This window comes from Marmota monax, unplaced genomic scaffold (genome assembly GCF_021218885.2).
Source record: "Marmota monax isolate L192 unplaced genomic scaffold, Marmota_monax_Labrador192_F-V1.1 WCK01_AAM20220418_F8-fsc00112, whole genome shotgun sequence".
Lineage (NCBI taxonomy): Eukaryota > Metazoa > Chordata > Mammalia > Rodentia > Sciuridae > Marmota > Marmota monax.
In genome coordinates, this window is record NW_026692073.1 from 1,518,841 (window position 1) to 1,542,332 (window position 23,492).

At 36.1% G+C, this 23,492-nt stretch overlaps 1 protein-coding gene across 1 annotated transcript in view; it reads right to left on the reverse strand.

Moving 5' to 3' along the window:
* Nucleotides 1-21,600, reverse strand: part of Sdad1 (SDA1 domain containing 1) — a 41,580-nt gene extending 19,980 nt beyond the window's left edge. The window contains exons 1-11 of the mRNA XM_046458776.2: nt 21,381-21,600; nt 16,382-16,486; nt 15,852-15,950; nt 13,123-13,233; nt 11,675-11,746; nt 11,498-11,598; nt 9,969-10,026; nt 9,178-9,252; nt 7,662-7,763; nt 6,537-6,606; nt 5,589-5,692 (exon numbers count right to left, since the gene is read on the reverse strand). Coding sequence (XP_046314732.1) covers nt 5,589-5,692; nt 6,537-6,606; nt 7,662-7,763; nt 9,178-9,252; nt 9,969-10,026; nt 11,498-11,598; nt 11,675-11,746; nt 13,123-13,233; nt 15,852-15,950; nt 16,382-16,486; nt 21,381-21,470 — 987 coding nt within the window. The 5' untranslated portion in view covers nt 21,471-21,600. The remainder of the gene's footprint in view (nt 1-5,588; nt 5,693-6,536; nt 6,607-7,661; nt 7,764-9,177; nt 9,253-9,968; nt 10,027-11,497; nt 11,599-11,674; nt 11,747-13,122; nt 13,234-15,851; nt 15,951-16,381; nt 16,487-21,380) is intronic.
* Between the last annotated feature and the right edge of the window lie 1,892 nt (nt 21,601-23,492).

Sequence of the window (23,492 nt, forward strand, 5' to 3'; positions counted from 1 at the left end):
AAAAAGAAGGGAAAGGGCTTTCCTGGAATTTAATACTAAGCAGATTAGGGACTCAGGAGGTTGGATACAATAAAATAAAGAAAAAAATCCCCAGTGCCAAAGCTACTGCCATGGCCGGAGGCACCAGCAAGAGCACTCCCTCTGTGAGCAAAGTGGGAGAATAAGGGAATTAAGGAACCACATTTTCTGGGAGGCCTGGAGGTATGGGGAGTTTAGAAATGAAAGACACAGCTAGACTAAACCGAATGGAGTAGTGCACAATATCCTTGTGCAGGAAAGAAGCCAGCTCTCTCCTGGTGCAGAAGACAGAGAAAGGAACCATTTTGCAGCCACGGTGCAGTGTGGGGCCAGGCAAGTGGGGAAGTCGCTTCCTGGGAAACCCGAGTTTGGCCTGGAAAACCCACACTGCATGACACAGACTGTGCCTAAGTGATCAGGAGAAAATCAAGCATGGAGAGAGGTTTACACAGGGGAATACTGGTTGTGGAAACCCACTTGGCTCTCCCTCTATTCCTCTAATCAGGCTGCTTGCAGGATTGGCTTGGGAGAAATGCACCTGACCAGGAATTTAAAAGGGCATGGGAGGGAGAGATTGGATTTGATGACTAAACCCGAGGCCAGGAAAAGTGTGGTCCACAGGTGACATAATGGCTAAGAATTGGCTCCACCACAACAGTGAAACCCAAGGAGATCCCTGAGATAACAGTCTTCTAGTGTGGACCAGGAATTGCTGGGCCTGGAGGTACACTGATATAAAATCTCCAGACCAACTGGTATTCAGCAAAGAGCCTGGAGCCCACCTAAACCTAAACCCCACCTCCAGGAATTGTGCCTGTGGGATTATCTCTCTTACTCTAGCAATCCACCCACAGGGTGCAGTATCACACTCCAGATAACCCCACCTAACACTGCTGAGAGGAGAAACTGAGAATCTTCTGAACTCCAACAGAAACAATTCTTTAACTTTTCATGTTTTTTTGTGTCTTCTTTGTTTGTTTGTTTTCTGTTTGTGACCTTAATGGTTCATGGACATTTATACATATTCATATTGATGTTTTTTCTCATTTCTATCATTTTTGAAGCCAGTTATTTTTCATGGGTCAGTTTTTGAGGACTAGGATGTTTGATTAATCTATTTTTATTTTGTTTTGTAATTTTTAAATTTTTACTTCTATCAATTTTTCACTTCTATCTCCTCTTCTGCTCCTTCATAATCATTACATCCTACATCACTTCTGTTCTATCACTGTCTACCATTTGAAATTGTAAACGCTTTTGCAAACTCACTTTTTTTATTGTAGACAATAACTGTCATATAATTTCTGTTTACTATGACAATTAATATTGTAGACATCATAGTAGGAACTATTTGATTTAATGCTGTATGTTGTTTGTATTAGTTGATGTTATTACTTGTCTACCCAAAATAGTGAGGTACTGGAGAAACTCTACTGCCTCAGACCCATATTGTTAGATGGGTAGATACACAAACAGCATGAAAAAGCAAGGGAACAAATCACCCCAAACAAACCAAGATACTCCAATAACAGAATCCATCAACGCCACAGTGGAAATATCAGAGAAGAAGTTTAGAATGTACAGAGTTAAACTCATCTGTGAGGTAAAAGATGATGTAAGGAGTGAAATCAGAGAGAAAATTCAGGATGTGAAAGATCACTTCAATACAGAGATAGAGATTCTGAAAAAGAAATCAAACAGAAATCCTAAAAATGAAGAAATCAATACACCAAATTAAAAATTCAATGGAAGACATCACTAACAGACTAGATCACTTGGAAGACAGAGTTTTAGTCAATGAAGACAAAATATATAATCTAGAAAATAAAGTTGATCATGGAGAAAAGATGAATTTCCAAAAAATAATGGGATAACCTGAAAAGAACAAATTTTAAGATTTAATGGGTAGATGAAGGCTTAGAGATACAAAACAAAGAAATGCACAATATTTTCAATGAAATAATATCAGGAAATTTCCCAAACCTAAAGAATGTAATGAAAAATCAAATACAGGAGGCTTACAGGATCCCAAATATACAAAATTACAATAGATCTATACCAAGGTACACTATTATGTAAATGCCTAACATACAGAATAAGGATAGAATTTTAAAAGCTGCCAGAGAAAAACAATGGGTAACATTTATAAGGAAAATAATCCGGATCTCATCTGATTTCTCAACCCAGACCCTCAAAGAGAGCAGGTCTTGAAATGATACATACCAAGCTCTGAAAGAAAATGGATGCTAGCCAAGAATACTATACCCTGCAAATGACCAATGGATAACAGAAGAAATCCACGTTATACCTGGAATGACCAATGCATAACAGAAGAAATCAGGATGAAATAAAAAAATACTAACAGGTAAATGAGAATAGCAATACAACATATCAAAATCTCTGGAACAGTAGGAAGGCAGTGCTAAGAGGAAAGTTTATTGCAATGAGCTTATCCATTAAAAGAAGAGAAAGTTACCAAAAAAAATAACATAACATTACATCTCAAAGCCCTATAAAGAACAAATCAATGCCAAAAGCAGCAGAACATAGGAAATAATTAAAATCAGAGCAGAAATCAATGAAATTAAACAACAACAACAACAACAAAAAAAAAAAAACTACTGAAATACAGACAACAACCAGAAACTATTTTGAAAATTTATACTCTAATAAAACAGAAAATCTTGAAGACATTGACAAACTTCTAGAGATATATGACGTACATAACTTAAATCAAGAGGACATTGAAAATTTAAACAGATCAATTTCAAGCAATGAAATTGAAAGCAGCATAAAAGTCTACCAACAAGGAAAAGCCCAGGACCAGTCAGATTTTCAGCTGAGTTCTTCTAGCAAATCTTCAAAGAATTAACACTAATCCTCAAATTATTCCATGAAATAGAAAAGGAGGGAATGCTTACAAAATCATTCTATGAGATTTGTATCAACCTGATACCAAAACCAGACAAAGACACATTAAGGAAAGAAAACTTCAGACCAATATCCCTGAATGACATAGATGCAAAAATTCTTAATAAAATCCTGGCAAATTGCATCCAAAAACATATTAAAAAGATAGTGCACTATGATCAAGTAGGGTTCATCCCAGGGCTACAAGGTTGGTTCAACATACAGAAATCCATAAATGTAATTCATCACATCAATGGACTTAAAGACAAGAATCCCAGAATTATCTCAGTAGATGCAGAAAAAGCATGTGACAAAATACAGCATCCATTCAGGTTCAAAACACTAGAAAAACTAGGGATAATAGGAACATATCTTAAGATCAAAAAAGCTATATATGCTAAACCCCAGGCCAACATCATTCTAAATGGAGAAAAATTGGAAGCATTCCCTCTAAAAACTGGAACAAGACAGGGATGCCCTCCTACACAACTTCTATTCAACCTAGTTCTGTAAACTCTAGCCAGAGCAATGAGACAGGGAAAAATAAATAAATAAATAAAGGGATATGAATAGGAAAAGAAGAGCTCAAACTATCCCTATTTGTCAATGAATGATTCTATATATAGAAGACCCAAAAAACTCCACTAGAAAACTTCTAAAATTCATAAATTCAGCAAAGCAGCAGGATATAAAATTAACACCCATAAGTCAACTGCATTCCTAGACATCATTTATAAATCAACTGAAAGAGAAATTAGGTAAACTATCCCATTCACAACAGCCTCAAAGAAAAGAAAATATTTGGGACTCAATCTAACAAAAGAGGTGAAAGACCTCTTCAATGAAAACTACAGAACACTGAAGAAAGAAACTGAAGATCTTAGAAGATGGAAAGATCTCCCATGCTCTTGGATAAGCAGAATAAATATTGACAAAATAGCCATACTACTAAAAGTGCTATGCAGATTTAAGACAATTCCTACTAAAATTCCAGTGATGTTCTTCATAGAAATAGAAAAAGCAGTCATGAAATCAGTGGAATATTAAGAGGCCCAGAATAGTCAAAGCAATCCTTAGCAAGAAAAGTGAAGCAGGAGGCATCATAACACCAGACCTTAAATTATACTACAGAGTACAGCAACAAAAACAGCAAGATATTGTCACCAAAACAGACATGAAGACCAATGGGACAGAATGGAAGACGCAGAGACAAACCTATATAAATGGAGTTATCTCATACTAGACAAAGACTCCATAAACATACATTAAAGAAAAGACAGCCTTTTCAACAAATGGTGTGGGAAAACTGGAAATCTACATGTAGCAAAATGAAATTTAACCCAATCTCTCACTTTGCACAAAACTCAAAGGATCAAGGACCTAGACATTCTACCAGAGATCCTGTACCTACTAAAAGAAGAAGCAGGGCCAAATTTCCATCATTGTTGGAAACTGGGTTAGGAACAGAATTCCTCAACAAGACTCCTGTAGTGCAAGAAGTAAAACCAAGAATGAATAAATGAGATAATATCAAGTCAAAAAGCTTCTTCTGAGCAAAAGAAACAATCAAGAATATGAAGAAAGAGTCCACAGAATAGGAGAAAATCTTTGCTACATGGCACCTTAGATAGAGGATTAATCTCTAGGATATATAAAGAACTCAAAAAATTTGACCCCCCCAAAAAAAAATCATTAAATAATCTAATCAATAAATGGACAAAGGAAGTGAACAGACACCTCACAGAAGAAGAAATACAATCAAACAACAAATATATGAAAAAATGTTCAATATCACTAGCAATTAGAGAAATGCAAATTAAAACTACATTGGGATTCCATCTCACTGCAGTCAGAATGGCTACTATCAAGAATACAAGGAACAATAACAGTGGTAAAGATATGGGGAAAGAGGTACACTCATACATTGCTGGTGAGCCTGCAAATTGGTTCAACCACTCTGGAAGTAGTATGAAGATTCCTCCATTTGACCCAGTTATCCCTCTCCTTGGCATATCCCCAAAGGACTAAAAATCAACATACTATAGTGACACAGTCACATCAATGTTTATAGAAGCTCAATTCATATTGTTAAGGGATGGAACCAACCTAGGTGCCCTTTAACAGATGAATGGATAAAAAAAATGTGGTACATATACACAATGGAATATTACTCAGCCATAAAGAAGAATGAAATGATGGCATTTGCCAGTTAATGGAGCAACTGGAGACTGCCATGCTAATATTAATAAGCCAATCCAAAAAAAACAAAGGCTGAATGTTCTCTCTGATATGCAAATATTAACTCACAATAAGCTAGTGGGGATGGGGGCGAATAGATGTTTACTAGATTAGAAAAGTGGATGAAGGGAAGGGATGGGGGATGGAAATAAGAAAGACAGTAGAAAGAATCAGACATAACTTTCCTATGTTCTTGTATGAATACATAAGCAGTGTAACTCCACATCATGTACATCCACAAAAATGGTAAGTTATACTCCATGTATGTATGTCAAAATGTATTCTACTGTCATGTATAACTAAAAAGAACACATAAAAAAATTTTAAAAAAATTAAGACACTGCTTTACCTAATGGCTTTCCTTTTACTGAGAATATTTCTAGTTCTAAGATTTTAGAAGAGAAACATAAGGTATTTCAAACCTCGTGAATTCCCACCAATCTGGAGATGAGATTCATGAGCATCATCTTCACTTCAAACCTTTCCTTAGAGCTCTCCAGCTGCTTTAGTAATTTTTCTGCAAAATCTGGAAAGGAGAGGATCAAAGAAGTACAGTGTGGGTCTATGGTTTGTACATAATTAGATCAGTGAAAAGATCAAACACAGATGAATACACTTTATGGTGCCCAAAGTCACATCTTTAAGAGCCTCAAAGTTTTAAGCATCCATATCTAGAGTAACTGTTTAATATGGGGCTTCACTTAATAGTTCTTTAGAGCTTTGTTTCTCAAAATATAGTCTACAGACCAGCAGCAGTCAGTCCTGGAACCTTCTTAGAAACGTAGAATCTCAGGTCCTACTTGTGCCTTGCTGAACCAGAATCTGCACTTCAACCAGTTCTCCAGGTGATTTGTATGCACACAAAATTTGAAAAGTACTGACCTAGAACAGGGGTTAGCAAATATTGCTATACAGTAGAGTACAGAGAGCCACACTCCATACAAACTAAGTCACAATCTCCGGGCATCAGAATACATCTATAATAAATTCTCCAGGTGATTATAATGTTCGACCTAATTTGAGAACTAGTGTTTTAGAATACAGTTTCCCAGACTTTTGGTTTCTGAAGATCAGTTTAGAAAAAAAGGAAACAGACAATCAGTTTTCGTTTAAGTACAATATTCTACTACTTTTGTGTTGTTAAAAATATGAATCTCTGAAAAACTTGTTCATCCAGTTTTGTTATCTTGCCAGACTGGAAATCATTCCTTAACAATACAATTCTCTAAGCTATAACCAAATAGAAAAAATTAAGCACTTATGTCTATTAAGTGCCAGGGATCATATATTTCCTGACAATCCTGAAAGCAGGAAACAAAACAGGCAGAGATAAAGCCAATAAGGAACTTAGGAAATTATAACTACAGTACCTTGGGGATCATGAATCAAGTGAATGGCTGAAAAGTTAAACACCTCTGGCTTTTTTTTCTTCTTTTGTTTCTAAAAGAGACAGAGCGAAACACCTTTTCAATCTGAATTATAATGATATTGCCCTTGGAATTCAATGTGCTATGGTGCTAAAGGCTGTTAACATGTCTAGTAGACTATGTAAAAAGAAAAAAAAAAAAAACCCTTGATCTAAAAACCTTTCTTTCGACTGAAAGAACTAAAGATGGTTTTTGCCATTTAAGATTAAACCCTAGGAATCTTCTAGGCATTAGAATCTGTGAAACTTAAAGGAATCTGGAAATACAAACAATTAAAAATAGAAGAGCTGGGCATAGTGGTACACGCTATAATCCCAGCTACATGGGAGAGTAAGGCAGGGAAACCAAAGGTTTAAGGCTAGCCTCAGCAACTTAGCAAGACTCTACCTTGATAGAAAGCAAAAAAAAAAAAAAAAAAAAGGGGGGGGGGTGAAGAGGGGGCTGGAGTTGTGGCTCAGTGGTAGAGCACTCACCTAGCAAATGTGAGGCCCTGGGTTCGATCCTCAGCACCACATAAAAATAAACTAAAGGTATTCTGTCCAACTACAACTAAAAAATAAATATTAAAAAAAAAAAGAGGTGAGGAGGTGCTGAGATATAGCTCAGGGGTAGCTGGCTTGTCTAGCATTTACAAGGTCCTATGTTCAAACTCCAGTACTACCCAAGACATACATACACACACATACACACATACACACACACACACACACACACAAAAAAAACACTCAGAGGGACCAAACTAATGATTCTCAGAATAATCATTATAAAATAGTAAATGCAATTAATTTCTATACTTTTCTAAAAAGACATGTCTAGCAAAGATATCCTAATACAGGCACATTCTATCAGAACAATTGAAAGTGAATTTAATCAAATTAATTTATTTAAGTCACAGATTTTGCTAGAGCTGAATATCTTATTAAAAATTAGTGTTGAAAAATTCATCACACATTTCTAAATTTTGAAAAAATGCTATTTCTTGATTTCTAAATCTTATAAAGCTCTAGCTAAAAAGCATATATTCAGTATTTTAAGATTCCTACCTCATTTCCCAGGTATCAATCTCACCTTGAGTACTTTCATTGCCTTTTCCAACTTTTTCTTGTTTTTGGAGCTCTTCTTCCCTGTGGCATACTGCACTAGCAGGTCTCTTGCTGTGGGGCCGTCATCCTGAAAGAGATACTACTTTGTAAAATTGGAAACAAGGGGAGCTAGGGTTGTGGCTCAGAGGTAGAGTGCTTGCCTAGCATGCATGAAGCACTGGGTTCAATCCTCAGCACCACATAAAAATAAAATAAAGGCACTGTGTCCATCCACAACTAAAAAATAAAAGTTAAAAAAAATTGGAAACAAGGCATAGAGCTGCATAGAAGCAATATATAATCCTTTCAACAACTTTTCGGTTCTTATCTGCTCTGCATACACCTATTAAAAATGAATAAATTTTTAAAATTAAATTAAAAAATATGCACCCTGGGCTGGGGATGTGGCTCAAGCGGTAACACGCTCGCCTGGCATGCACAGGGCGCTGGGTTCGATCCTCAGCACCACATAAAAATAAAATAAAGATGTTGTGTCCACTGAAAACTAAAAAATAAATATTAAAAAATTCTCTCTCTCTCCTCTCTCTTAAAAAAAATATGCACCCATCTGTAAAAAAAACAGACACACACAAAAATTACTGTGTTTATATTTTGATTTTGCTTTTTACTAAAGACTGATATACAGAGTACAACTTTGTATTTATTTGAAAGAAACTAGAAACAAATTTTGATCAAAAGGGGAACGCTTAAAATAAAGTCATATATATATAATATACTCTGAATATGTGGAGGTTATTTTTTAAGATTTAATTGCACTGGTAGATCTATATGTATTGATATAAAGAAAGCAAGTTGCAGAATACATGTTATTCATACAGTTCTTAAAAACCTACTATACACATAAGACTTTAAGCAGGCATATCCATATTTAAATGGATGAAAAATGAGATGGTTACCTCTGAAGAAGGAACAGCAATGTAGAAATAACATTAAAGTAAAACAAATTTTATCCATAGTATCTAAAAAGTTTTACAGCAAAAATGTATCAATCACACATTGTTTAAAAGATGGCTATCACATATTTCAGATCTAGCTATCAAAATGCTTTAAATGGAAAAGGGAGACTTTTTAGAATTTCTTTTTAATACTTCTAAGAAAATTTTATTATGTCATAAATCTTGATTATTTTTCCTTTTAAAGATGCCATAATCTTCTCCCCTCCTCCCACTGTAAATTTCTATGATGTTGACATTATCTCAAAATATACTGGCAGCAATTTTTATTCTAAATTTGTATAGTAAGATAAAGATATAGCTTTAGAGTTAAGAATAAATAAGGTGGAATAAATCTGCCTTTTACTTCATCAATCTTACTGAATACAAGTGATAAATTCAAAGTGGAATAAAATCTCAATGAAGGACAAAGGTGAAATACAACAGTTTTTCTAACTCTAGTAGTCCAAAATTTTACAAGTTGTTCTCAGAGAAAAAAATGAAATCTGAGAAATTATAAAATTCAGAAGCATCTATCATTAAACTAACCTCAGATTCTGAGTCACTGTCCTGTTTCTCATCTTCATCTTTCCCAAGGAAGAATGTCAAAGCAGCAACTAGTATCTAAAGACCAATCAGAAAAAAGTCAGTTATCTAACCCAGTTTACAATGACAACAACAACAAAAAAACATTTTTTTTTTTTTACATTTTACATATACATATGAACTAGGATCTAAAGAAAAATATGCAAAGTGTAGTGGGATTTTTGCTCCTTTTGTTTAATTTAAAAATGTTTTCAACATGTCATCTGTCCCATAAATATGTAATTTTAAAAATCCTTACCTACAGGTGGGAGTGTAGTACAGTGGTAGAACACATGTTTAGCATGCATGAGTTCCTGGGTTCAATCTCTAGCATCATAAAAATTAAATAAACTTAGGATAAAAACTGCCAGGCTCTGTTATCTTTGTCTTTCAGGTAGACTACCAAGAATTTCTACATTCCCACAAGAAAAGTAATGTCATGGCCCTTCTAACAGAAAGTCAAATACAGTTCTTGAAATTCTTTCAATTGTACCAGAGCCTAACAGAAGAGAAGAATTAGAGGGGAAAACAATGTAAACAGCTATCACTCATTACAATGCTTTATAATCTCATAATTGCTTGACTCTTCTACAGCATAGACAATCTAAGGAAGTAGTCTAAGTACAAAGAAAGCCTCATTAAACATAAATCCCACGTTCCATCCACCACTTCTTTACATATCCAGCTCCTTTACCTTCTATCCATAGAAACAGACCACAAAGACAGTGTTTCCACACAGCCCTACAAATGCTCACCTTGGTGACCTTAGAGAAACATGCAGTTGTGATAACATTAACAGTTTTGGCATCATTCCTGGGGGGAGACAATGAATGTTTTGAAGTAGATTTTCATTGTATTGTATTTCACAGTACAGACAATGGCACAAAAGAAATAACATAAAAAATACTTCTGACATTCGAATTTTCAACTCTAAAATTTTTAAATCATGGTTTTTGTATCCAGGTGGTGGTGCACACCCATAAATCCCAGGTACTTGGGAGAATGAGGCAAGAGGATCAAAAGTTCATGGATAGGGGCTGGGATTGTGGCTCAGTGGTAGAGTACTTGCCTAACATGTGTGAGGCACTGGGTTCCATTCTCAGCACCACTTAAATAAATAAATAAAGGTACTGTATCCATCTTCAACTAAATATATATATAAAAAAAAAAAAAGTTCAAGGATAGCCTGGGCAACTCAAAGGACACCATGTCTCAAAACAAAATTTTTAAATAGGCTGAGGGTATAGTTCAGTGGTAGAGAATTTACTGAGCATGTGCAAGGCCCTGGCTTCAATCCCCAGTGCCAAAAAATGTCATGGATTCCTAAATTAGTCAACCACAAGTAAAACATTTAATTTTGCCCACGCTTAAGACAGAAAATTTGCAACAAGTAAGGTGAAGTATTTGAAGTACTTTAATGACACAGAATCTACTTAAAGTAAGTGGGGAAAAAACCCCAACAACCCAGAAGAAAAAACCTGTAATACAGCAAAAATCCAACCATAGTTAAATATGCATGTTACATAAATACCCAAAAGAAATATAAAATATTAACAGTTAATCATGTTTGGGTGGTGGGAGTTTATGAAATTAAAAAACAACAACAGGGCTGGGGTTGTGGCTCAGCAGTAGAGCGCTCGCCTCACACGTGCGAGACCCTGGGTTCGATCCTCAGCACCATATACAAAAATAAATAAGTGAAATAAAGGTGCTGTGTCCAACTACAACTTTAAAAAAAACAACAACAACAAAAAACTTTTCTAGTTTCTCCAAATGTTCCAAAAAAGGAAGAAAAATAAATAAATAAAGTTCATCAATAACAAAAGCAGAAGACATGAGTTGGGGCACGATATCAACAAAACAAAGTATATGAAATACAGTATTTCACATGTGCAGTAGTAACTGACTTGGAAATCTTTAGAATGGCAAAGGAAGTAGGGCAGATTTTGAGGTCAGAAGACCTGGGTTTCAATTTCAACTCTTCCTCTTAATACCTAAACTCTTACTCTATTACCTTCCATTTCATTACCTATAAAATGGAGCTAGTTCCATACAGGCTGCCTTTGTTCTTAGGATGTTCTTAAGGGTAAATGAGGTAATCAAGAAACAGTAGTCAATGTTATCTAGTCATTTGGATTGCCTCCATATTCTTACTTCTAACTTAACTTCTGATAGATGTATATCAAAGAGCACATGATCAAAAGTATTTGTGTATGTGCTCTGTACTAATTATGAATGAAAAAAAGAATCTACTTCTTAAAAGACAAAGTCATATATCTATTACCAGATGTTCCTTCTGTAGAGTTCTATCATCACATCCAAAGATATCTTGGCTGCAGTTGCATTGCTATCTCTTAACATGGTATACATAAAATTCTGCAAAACCTGAAGAGAAAGAGAAAGAAGTCTTAATACATTGATGGTACAATGCTACAAACACGGACAATAAAAAGGTACTTACTACATTCACTTTATTGTTCTTGTGTTTTGCATTTATATTCTTGATATCAGTTACAATATGTGTGTATAAAGTCTGAGGAAAAGAAACAAAAACATATACATTAAACCTAACCAACATTTCTAACCTATTAAATTTGGATAAAAATACAAATAAGAATAACTTAATTTTACCTATTTTCATTATATCATAAAGATACAAAAAATAAAAGCAAGCAAACCTATAATAATAATTTAAAAAGCAGCTAAAAACCAAAGTAAAGTTATCCTAAAAAGCTAAACATCAAGTTACTGCAGGACCCAACAATTCCACTCCTTGGTATATATCCAAAAGAAATGAAAAACCCATTTCCATATCAGTGTTCACACAAATATTCATAGCAGCATTATTCATAATAACCAAAAAGCAGAAACAACCCAAATGTCCATTGACTGATGAATGGATAAACACAATGGAGTATAGCCATATAACAGAATATTATTTGGAAACAAAAAGAATGCAGTGTCCATGGATAAACCTTGAAAACATTATACTCAATAAAAGAAGACAGCCAGAAAAGACGTATATTATATGCCTGCACTTATGTGAAATATCCAGAATAGGCTAATCTATAGAGAACAAAAAGTAGACTAGTAACTGTCTAGGGCAGGAAAAGATGGAGGCTGATTATTCAAAATCAAATGTAGTAGTCTTTCAATACTCTGAAAAAAAAAATGTTTAGGTTAATGAATATAAACTTTTAATTTTTCTTTCTTAAATTTGTTTCATAAACCTTCAGCTTCTAGTTTTATATAGCAAAGACAAGGTCACATGAAAATGTCAACAACAATAATAAAAGTTAGTTTTTTTAGGATGAATGTCCATGCCCTGATTCAGTTAGTCAGAACAGAGCAGTGGTAAAGGAATTGGATTTTGGAGCCAGATTACCTGGTTTTATATTCCAGTCTCACCACTCAGAAACTGTGTGATCCTAGGCAAGTTACTCTTTTTCTCTGTGCCACAGTCTTTTTATCTGTAAAGTGCTAATAAAAATTATAATGAAAATTCCTATCTCATTGAGCTTTGTGAGTAAACAAATACACAAAAGCTCACAGAATGTGCCTGGCACAAAGTATGCACAAAGTAAATGTTAGCTATTAAATGTTAGCTATTAATACCATACTGCATGTACACAAAGGTTTATTTTTTTTCCTGTTAAAATTATTCTTGGGCTGGGATTGCAGTTCAGTGGTAGAGCACTTGCCTAGCATGTGTGAGGCACTGGATTCAATTCTCAGCACTGCATATAAATAAAATAAAGGCCCATCAACAACTAAAATAATATAAAAATATTATTCTTTGCCATATTCAAGGACATAAAGCATAAAGAATTCAAGGGATTCCAAACTCTCCACATTTTATATAACTTGAAGGAAGAATGAGATGTAGGGAAAAACTTTTTTGGTCTTTACCTTTCGCAGAAGCTTATCATGGCAACGCAGAAGTTCGAAGAAGAGCTCTAGTAAATTTGATGGATTGATGAGATTCTTATTTCTCAGCAAGATCAGAGCTTTGCAAAATGTCTTTGAAAGGAAAAGAAAACATAGTTATAGTATATGTCTTATGGACAAAGGGAAAAAATCAAATAAGAAAATGGAGCATTTATATATATCCCAAAGAGGTTTAGGTCTTTTCCTAACAAGGCACTATTCTAGGCATCGGAACAGACAGTCTCTTTCTGACTGAAGAAGGCAATTTTACAAAGAGAGGTCAAGGAAGGCCTCTCTGGAAGACTGTCTTCATTTGAGAAACCCTAGTGATCAATGACTCCATGAGGATAACATAGGTCAGGCAACAATGAAATGATACACGAAATTGGAATAATCAATATAAGTCTGTTACCTTACAAGACTTGTAGCATTCTTGCTTACCACCAATTTTCATATGCAGTCTTATCCGAATTATGACCTCTAATACTACTTTCCATTAGATCTAATAAGAAATATTTGGAGAATAGCTGGTTGCTTACTGTTTTGTACAGGGAAAACAATAAGAATGGGCTTGGGACTATTTCTTCTAGAATATAATAAGGATGCTTTAAAAAATATCAGGGGCGGGACTGGGCTCAGCGGTAGAGCACTAGCCTAGAATATATAAGGCACTGGGTTCAATCCTCAGCACCACATAAAAATATATAGAAGAAAGGTCTTAAAAAAAAAAAAAATCAGGGATACTTCTAAAACAACTAAGAAGCTCCCCCTTGGCCAAGTGGTGACAATGTGAACACAAAATAATAAGGCCCCAAAAGAACTTAATAAAAGTATTTTAAAAGGTAGTTATAATGTCAAAGAAAAAAATCTGTTTAATTTTTCTTGCTTTTCGTTAAATAGGTAAGTTGTGGATATTTAGTTTCTTCTACAAAGAAATACAATCTGTTTCCATCTATGTAAGCAGGAAAGAGTAAACAAACACTTGGGGATTCCAAAGTACAAAAATAACAGCAAAATAAACTAGATGGAAAGTCCAGTGGTTAATCAGAATTGGTGGTTATCACAATAACCAATAAAATAGGCGGGGCATAGTATCAAATACCTGTGTTGCCAGTTTTTTGAAGCCGGGCTACAGATACAGCTCAGTGCAAGAGCATTTGCCTCGCATGTGCAAGGTCCTGGGTTCACTCCCCATAGCACATGCATCCACACGTGCCAACACACACACACACACACACACACACACACACACATTAGAACACAAAAAGTTCTTCTGTATATACTAAATTATTCCTCTAAAGAGCAATGCTAACTATTCAGACTCAATCCTTCATGTTCTAGCAAAGGAAACCTCTATTTAAAAAACAAAAACAAAAGAATCTTACTAATCTTTATAAAACATAAAGAAACATACTGCTGGGTGTGGTGGTGCTTGCCTATAGTCCCAGCTTCTCAGGAAGCTGAGGCAGAAGGATTACTTGCGCCTAGTAATTCAAGGCCTGAGCAACATAGCAAGGAGGGAACATACAAACAAAAAAGAAAACCCCAAAACAGTGTAAAAATGGTAGAATTACACAAAGTCTGGGAAAACTTTAAGAACAAAGTTAAAAGTCCACATCATGTACAACCACAAGAATGGGATCTAATTAGAATAAGTTATACTCCATGTATGTATACTATGTCAGAATATACTCAATTGTCATACATATTTTAAAAGAACAAATAAAAAGTAAAAAGAATAAGTAGTATGTTAAATCTATAAACTTAGTTAAATATTTTTACAAGTTTTGGCATAGGATATTAGTATGCTTTGTGATCATAATTATTTTTTGTAAGTACCTGCTGTAAAGATATTTGAAAGGTAGATATGTCTATGTTGGGTTCCCTAAAAGCAGAGTCTGATTCATTGTAAGTCACTTGTGAATACATGCTCTCAAAAGAGAAGTGAAGAATGCAGAATAAGTACAGAGAAAAGAAAAACCAAGCAAAGACACTTACTTGGCTGGAGACTAGCTTTTGTGCAATCACAGGGAAGCCCTGGAGTACAATTTACAATACAGTTAGACCCAACATGAGTTGGGTTTTGCAGTTCATGATAATCAGCTGGGAGTGTAACCTCCCAGATCTAGGACTTTCATTTAGCTGGGGACTATGCTTCAGAGTAAGGTGGTGGCGGAAGTTGGGGGGTTGGAGGGGATCAGCAGTTGACATTCTCAGCAGATAGGGGAAATGGGTACAACAGTTGGTATACGGGATCTTAACCAGGACCCAACATCAACCACTAGAGTGACAATGTTTAAATGCTCAAACTGGCCATTTAATGGATAACTTTACTGAATTAAGTATTATATAAAAACTACATATTATAATAATTAAGGTTCTTCATGCATATGAGATTTGAAGTAATCACCTACTCAAAACAGGGCATGGTGGAAGAACAGAACAATCAGAGAGGAGAGTAGCAGAAAAGGAGATGAGGGAACAAACACAGGCAGGAAGCAGAGCACAGGTAGGAACTTAACAGGCCACAATGATAAGTGTGAATTATATTATAGATATAAATGAGAACCCACAGAAATTTTAAGGAAAAGGTGACCCTTCTGATTGACATTTTAAAAAGATGTTTAGCTGACAGCCTTTTGTCATTTAAATACATTATCATATGCACACCTAAACACAGTATAGTTTATTGATCAAAAAACTTGTCCTACCATTCGAAGATCTGGATCCAATACACTATGATTGTAGGAAAGAAGATCTTTCAGTTCTTGAGGAAAGTTACTTAGATGTTCTGGGTAGCAGTGACCAATCTATAACAAAGCAAAGGCTTTTCTGAAGTTCCTCTTTCTAAAATTGAGATGCACAGATTTAAGATGTTCTGCAAAAGGAAAGTATTTCACAAAGGCAGATGGTCCCAAATTACTTTTTTCCTATGTGCTATTTCTCCTGCTATTCTCATAGTTCCTATAGTCTTTGTAAAATATCAATGATATCATTGAGAACCTGCTCAATGAATTTGAAAAAAATAGTTTGACAGTTTGGTTCTGATTGTTTCTATGAAAAGACCTAACAAATCCTCCACTCATCGTAGAAGAAAATAAAATCTGTGAGAAAGGGCAAGTTTTAGAAAAACTTAAGCTTCCACTCCAGAATGGAATGAGGTTGAGTATTATTATTAAAATAATATTCTGTAAAAGTGAGTAACATTGATCTTTGTTTTATTCAGAAATTATCTTCTTACCTGTGCCATAAACATCACCAGCTCTGCCAATTCTTTGCTGGGTTTATTTGGTTGTAACTTGAAAATCTCCACATTGGATTTGTAGTGATTATACTGCTGAAGAAACTGTAGAAAAATAAAATTTAAGTTTGTCATGTTCAATTATAAGAGTATCTCAGTACAGAATGAAAAACTATTTAGTAAAGTCTTTGACAGTGGCATGGAGAAAAACATGCATCTCTTATAAAAAAAATACTTCTTTTTCCTTATCTGCATTCTTCTAAATGAGTTTTGAAAAACCTAAAGCCATCAAAGATAATCTAAAAACTCTTTCCTTAGAATTATCATTAGAAAGTTAGGTAGTGTAGTATAAAGAACAATACGCAAGAGTCAAAGACTCAGATTCTGGCCCTGTGCTGTCATTTACTAGCTAGATGACCCCTATAAATTGTCTGTTTGGAGAGCACTCAAACCAGCAGAAAAATACAGAAAACATAGTGTGTTTCAAATACTTGAAATTCTCCTATCAAAAATTACCCTCTTTTAAATATACACTAAGTTCTAGATAGGATATGTTAAGAGTCAAGGGCAAGAGACACATAAAAATTACATAGCTTCACTTTTTCAGCACTTACTACGTGCCAACTTCATTATGTACCTTATTTATTTCATTGCAATTAGTCCTAACAACCCAATAGTCTAATGTTGAAACTGGTGAGCCAGGCCTCAATTCCATGTCCTATAGCTACTCTCCTTCCATAGTCCAATTTCTTTCTCTTCTGTTTTTTAATTTTGTTTTGTTTCTCTGTGGAGTAACAGTTTGAACTAAGGGGCTCACACATGTTAGCCAAGTGTTCTACCACTGAACTACACTCCCAGTTTCCCATAGTTGGTATTTTTAAATTGTGTATATGTGTGAGAAACAGACACATATATACAGAAAATGCATATTTATTTATCATCAGCTCAGCCCTAAATGGTCCGGTGAATTCCAAATTCTCATATTCATTTGCCTATCTGACATCTGTTTAGATGTCTAAAAGATGTCTTAAACTTAAGTTTTTTTAGGGAAACAACATAACTTTTGTTTCCCTAAAAAAAAAAAAAAAAAAAAAATCCTAGGTGTCCACTTATCAGCTTTTACCAAGTGTGGGAGTCAAAAGGCAGTCTTTAATATGTCCTACAAAAACACAGGTCTCCCAGGCCATCCCTCAACCCACTACTCAAAACAGGGCATGTTCATATTAGTAGTATCCCAAAACTCTTGGGGTGGCATCGGGCATTTATATCTTTTAAAGAGACAAGTTATCCTGATACTTCGTGGAGAGCACATTATTTTCTTCCAACACAGCTGAGTCAGTATGTGTCCTCTTTGCTCCTCAACCCTACTTCAAGAGCACTGGCATCCATCCAGATTGATTATTTTTTTCTTCACTGTCCCCACTCCCAGCTTTCAATCAAGTTTTACCCCATCAGTAGAATATAGACATGCTTTTATTTCTATCATCTAATGAGAAACTTTTTGGGTTCCACTTCACTCTCTAGCTTTCACTCCATTTCTCTCTCCACCCTCTCTCTTTTTTTCCCTCCTGCAGTACTGGGAATTGAACCCAGTACTGAGTTACACTCCCAACCCTTTTTATTTTTATTTCAAGACAAAGTCTTGCTAAGTTGCCCAAGCTGGTCTTAAACTTGAAATCCTCCCGCCTCATCCTCCCCAGTAGCTGGGATTACAGGTAAATGCCACCACATATCTGGCTATGCTCTTCTTTTCAGAAAAACTCCTAAATTGCCCAGGCTGGGCATGGTGGCACACACCTGTAATCCCAGGGGCTTGGGAGACTAAGGTGGGAGGATCACAAGTTCAAAACCAGCCCCAGCAACTTAGTGAGGCCCTAAGCAAATCAGCAAGACTCTGTCTCAAAATAAACTGAATTGTGCATAGTTAATCTAATTGCTTTCCTTTTTTAAAAAAAAAAATTGATATAATTCATATACATAAGATTTAGCCTTTAGGAGTACACCATTCAGTGGTTTTTAATATATTCAAAAGGTCAAACAACTATCTAATTACCACTATCTAATTCTAGAAAACGTTTCACCATAAAAGTCCTATGTGTCAGAAGTTATTTCCTATTCCCCTTACCCTCAGACCCTGGCAACCACTGATCTACTTTTGTCTGTATGGATTCACTTATTCTGGACATTTCATATAGATGGGATCATACTTCATTTGCCTTTAAGCCTACTGTAATCAGATTTCTGCACTCATTATTCCACCCAAACTGCTCATATCAGGGTAGCTAATGACATTAATATTGCTAGATTTATTGAAAGTCTTTATCTTATTTGATTCATCAGCACCTCACATTCTTGGTCTCCCCCTCATCGTGGGAACACCTTTGGTACTTGGCTTCTAGCATACTACCTGGCTTTCCTACTTCATGGGCAAATTTTTTCAGTCCTTTTTGATAGTTACTCAGCAATTTATTAGCCTCTAAATGTTGGGAATCCCTGGGGCATTGTCCACTTATCAGATCATTTCTCACTTACTCTACTATTACCATCCTGGTCAAAGTTGGCACCATTTTTTTTCTGTAGATAATTTCAATGGGTTCTTAACTATGTCTGCTTCCACCTTTGCCTTCCTGCAATACAATCTATCCTCAAAACTAGCCACATTGATCCGGATCTCATAAGATTATTCATGAATTCCTCTGCCCAAAAGGCTTCCATCTCACTCAAAGCAAAATCTAAAGTTCTTAAAAACAGCCAGGCTCTATAAGATTAAGCTCCATCTCACCTCTGATTACTCTCCCTTTCCTCATTACCCATTTGAGCTATAATAGCCTACTTTAGGTTCTTCAAACCTACCAAGTACATTCCTATCCCAGGGTTTTTATATTTGCTGTTCCTTCTGCCTAGAATGCTTCTCCTTTAAATATATACGCAGCTCTGCCTCATCCACTTTAAGCAGTTACTTGAGGACTTTTCTATTTTACTTTTTTTACAGTACTTACCATTATTTACCAAACCATACATTCCTTGCCATTTTGTTTCCTCCTATAATAATGCAATCTAATGAGGATGGGATTTTTTTCTGTATAGTTCACTACTACAGTCCCAGGGTCCAGCACCTTGCCTAGCACACCACAGGCAATTAATAACATTTGTCAAATGAATGTAAGCAGCACTATCACCTACCCGTGTGCAAAAAATAAAACAAAACAAAAATCATTTGTTGTTCTTTCTTTTCCCCTCTTCCTACATCCCCTCCACAAGGGAGCAAGGAAGTCCTACTTGCTCTACCTCCATGACTAGTTCAAATCTGTTCTAATTCTATTGATAATTTCATTGGCACTATTCCAATAGCCATTATAAGTTACCTAGTTCCAGTCTTACTCCTCTACAATTCCTTCCACACATAACTTCAGAGTACATTTTTAAAAATATAAAGGAGGATTGTGAGTTGAAAGTTAGTCTCAGCAATGGTGAAACCCTAAGCAACTCGATGAGACCCTGTCTCTAAGTAAAATACAAAATAGGGCTGGGGATGTGGCTTAGTGGTTGAGTGTCCCTGAGTTCAATCCCTGGTACCAAAATAAAATAAAAATAAAAATCAGATCATGTCACTTCCCTGTTTAAAACTCTTCAATGGCTACCCAAAGCACAAAGTGTAAAATCCACAACAGCCCTGTATTTCCCACATCATTTTCCACTGCTCTCTTCTGTGTTCACTACATTTTAGCCATACTTTCTTCCTTTCCACTTCTTTTTCACCAAGAGCTTCTGCCCTTCCTAATTTTTCTGTTATGCTTTTGACCTGTCTGGCTCAATATCACTATTGCAGAAAAGCCAGAATTCTCTGTTTACAGAATCAAAATTAACAGCCTCTAACATATTCCTATGCAGTCTTATTTTCTTCACAGTCCTTACCATTATAAATCTACCTTCACTAGAATATAAGACCAGGAGAAGAAAGCTCTCATCTTCCTTGTTTATCACTGTATCCCTAAGGTTTAGAATTACATTGATACACACCAGGGGCAACATGTGTGGATTTGTATGTGCATTTAAGTGACTAAAAGAGCCTTCTCACACATTAAAATATACACATAGGTTCACTGATTAACCTTCCCTGGTTACACAACTGATCAACAATAGAACCAAAATCAAGGCTTTTAAATACAGAAATATATGGGCTTTCAGCTTAATACTCTTGTCAATTGTTGTACAGTGTTTTCCCCCATTAAGTCCTAAGCTTTCAATTCTGCAAATATTGCAATGAAATCGACAGATGCATTAATAGGTTGCAAATCATAATCTAGAGCTTATGTATTAATTATGTTGGTTAATATTACATTATAATCACCACTTCCATTTTGTCATTCCTCAGTTCAAACACCTTTAATATTCACAATTCATCCAGGTCACACTTGCTTCCAATGGGTTTGAATCCTGGCTTACCAAGGTATACTAAGCTCCTGATTCTGTCCCTAGCATTCGAGAACACCTCGCCTTCTTCCAGGCACAGCTCAGGGCGCAGAGCTGATGTCCCTCGAAAGCATTTCAATATACGATTTACCAAGGGTTACCCGCTAATTCGTGTTAAGAGTTTCTGAAAAGCAGCAGCTGAGAAACCTGATGAAAAGTGGAGGATAGGGGCAGGTCCTTTGTCTCTGCACCTCAGTGAGGTAGCCAGATAAATGGAGACAAGATGAAGTTTTAAAGAATGTTTTCGTGGTAGCGAGGTCTACAAATCAGGTAGAAGATCCAAAGAGCCCAACAGGTGGAAAACGAGCTCTATGCAAGTTCCTTCCCCAAACCCTTCTCTCCTCCGCAGGGACCCCTGATCCTAAAGGCACCCGCGGAGCCGGGACCCCGGCTCCTCCACGCCCCGCGCGCTGGTCTGTCCACCGAGCGTGCCCAGGCCTCTAGTGTCCGCCGCGCCTGCATTCCGGGAGGCCGGTCTGGCGGAACCGACAGGGTGGGAACGTGTTTAACCCTGCCCCACTCTCACCTCCTCGATGTAGGCTGGCGGGTCCCGCTTGATCAGATTCTGTAACTGCGGCAGATTGTTGGGCAGCTTGTTGTTATTTCTGCTGGACATGTTGGCTGTAGACTGGCTTCCCCCGCCGCCGTTCTAAGAAGGCTCAAGCAGCCGCCAGCAGCCAGTCAATCGCAGCGGCGGCCTGAACTCGTGCTTCCAAGCACAACCGGAAACGGCCGGGGAAAGCACAATAGGAAGCACCACATTGACTTGGAAAGCGAGCTATGGGAGCCTCAGAGTGCCAAACTTCCTCTCACCGCGGAAATGCTTGCAGGGTTTTGACAGGTGATTTCTCACTTCCCTTAAGCAAGCGTTTCTGAAACGATCTGAATTATAAAGGTTTTTCTTTTGCTTCCCCCTCACACACACATACATGAGCATCATCACAACACTCTTATGAGCCAGACAAATGAGGATTAATAATTTGTTTTTTAACCCCACAGCCCAACGTTAGAAACTAGAAGAAAAAAAAAAAAAAACCCGAAGACTATAAGGGCTGGTATACATAGCACAAGCTCGATTTGGAAAGGGGAAAAAGAGCAAAGAGGAAAGTAAATTAGTTTTTGTATGGTTTTAAATATTCGGTTTTATTTTGGTTTTGGGTGTTTCAACTCATAATGACCTAGAAAAGGAAAAGGATACGTAATGAATGAACCATTGATCGTGCTGATTGGTTAAAAAATGCAAATTAACCTGTATTTAAATTTCAACCACTATTATAACTTTTGCAAACATTCTTCAGCCAGAATTTTAAATTCAGATTCTGGCAATACGAAGAGATGAATAAATTGCTACAGTCCCAAGATATACGTAAGAAAATATGGGTTGGTTAAATGAATGAATGAAACAGGGTGTTGTTAATACAAAACCATACTATTACCTATCCTGTGCTGGGCACTGTTCAAAGGATTTTCTCATATTAACCCCTTTAATCCTCAGAACATCCCTTTAAAATAGGCACTATTTATCTCCACTTTGCATTGAGGAAACAGGCTCAGGGAAGTTGACTGCCCAAGTTCAGAGCTGTTGAGGAACCCTGGATTTCAGTACAGGCAGCCTGATTATAACTAGAGGAGAAAGGCAAAAACAACCTATTTGGTGGTAACTGATCTGCCTTAACAGCAAGACCATGGTGTTCTCCTGCTTAATCTAAGCAGTTTTTCACAGAACACCAACTTCAGTCAAGGTCACCTATAACTGTAATAGAATGAGTCTAAAACAAGACAACTCTCTAATCACATCTGAGTAAAAACAAAATAAAAAAACCTTGCACAAGGCACAATTTGATACTTAATTGGCTTTGGAGAATAGATATTTTATTGATTGTTGAATCTAATACCTGAGAAGTTTTTATGAAGTAAATGTAAACAATAAATCTTTTCTTAAAACCCCATCCATGGCCAGGCATGGTGGCATATGACTGTAATCCCAGCTACGAAGGAGACTGAGGCAGAAGAATGGTAAGTAAGTTAGAGGCAGGCCTGGCAACTTAGTGAGACCCTGTTTCAAAACTTTTTTTAAGATGGCAGGCTAGGGATATACAATGAATTATTATCAACTATAGTTATCCCATTGTGCTACTGAACATCAGAAGTTATTCCTTCTATCCAACTGTACCCTTGTACCCCATTAACCATCCTCTCTATCTCCCTTTCTGTTTTATGATTAACTGTTTATTTTACAGCTTTAAAAAGAAATAATTGATGTATAAGAAACTGCCCATAAAGTATACAATTTGATGAGTTTTATAGGTATGCACCCATGAGATCATTATCACAGTCAAGATAATGATTATATTGATCATTCTCAAAGGTTTTCTAGACAAACAGGTATCTGCATTCTGTCACCAGAGGCAAGTTTACATTTGCTAGAATTTTATACAAATGGAATCATATAAAACATACACTCTATCATCATTTTCTTTTGAGCCAGTCTTCTTTCACTTAACATATTATTTTGAAATTCATCCATGTTATGTATATCAATGCTTCATTACGTCATTTCTTTTTTTTTCCCACAGTATTTGGGATTGAACTCAGGCACTCTGCTATTGAGCTATATGCGCAACCTTTCTTGTTTTTT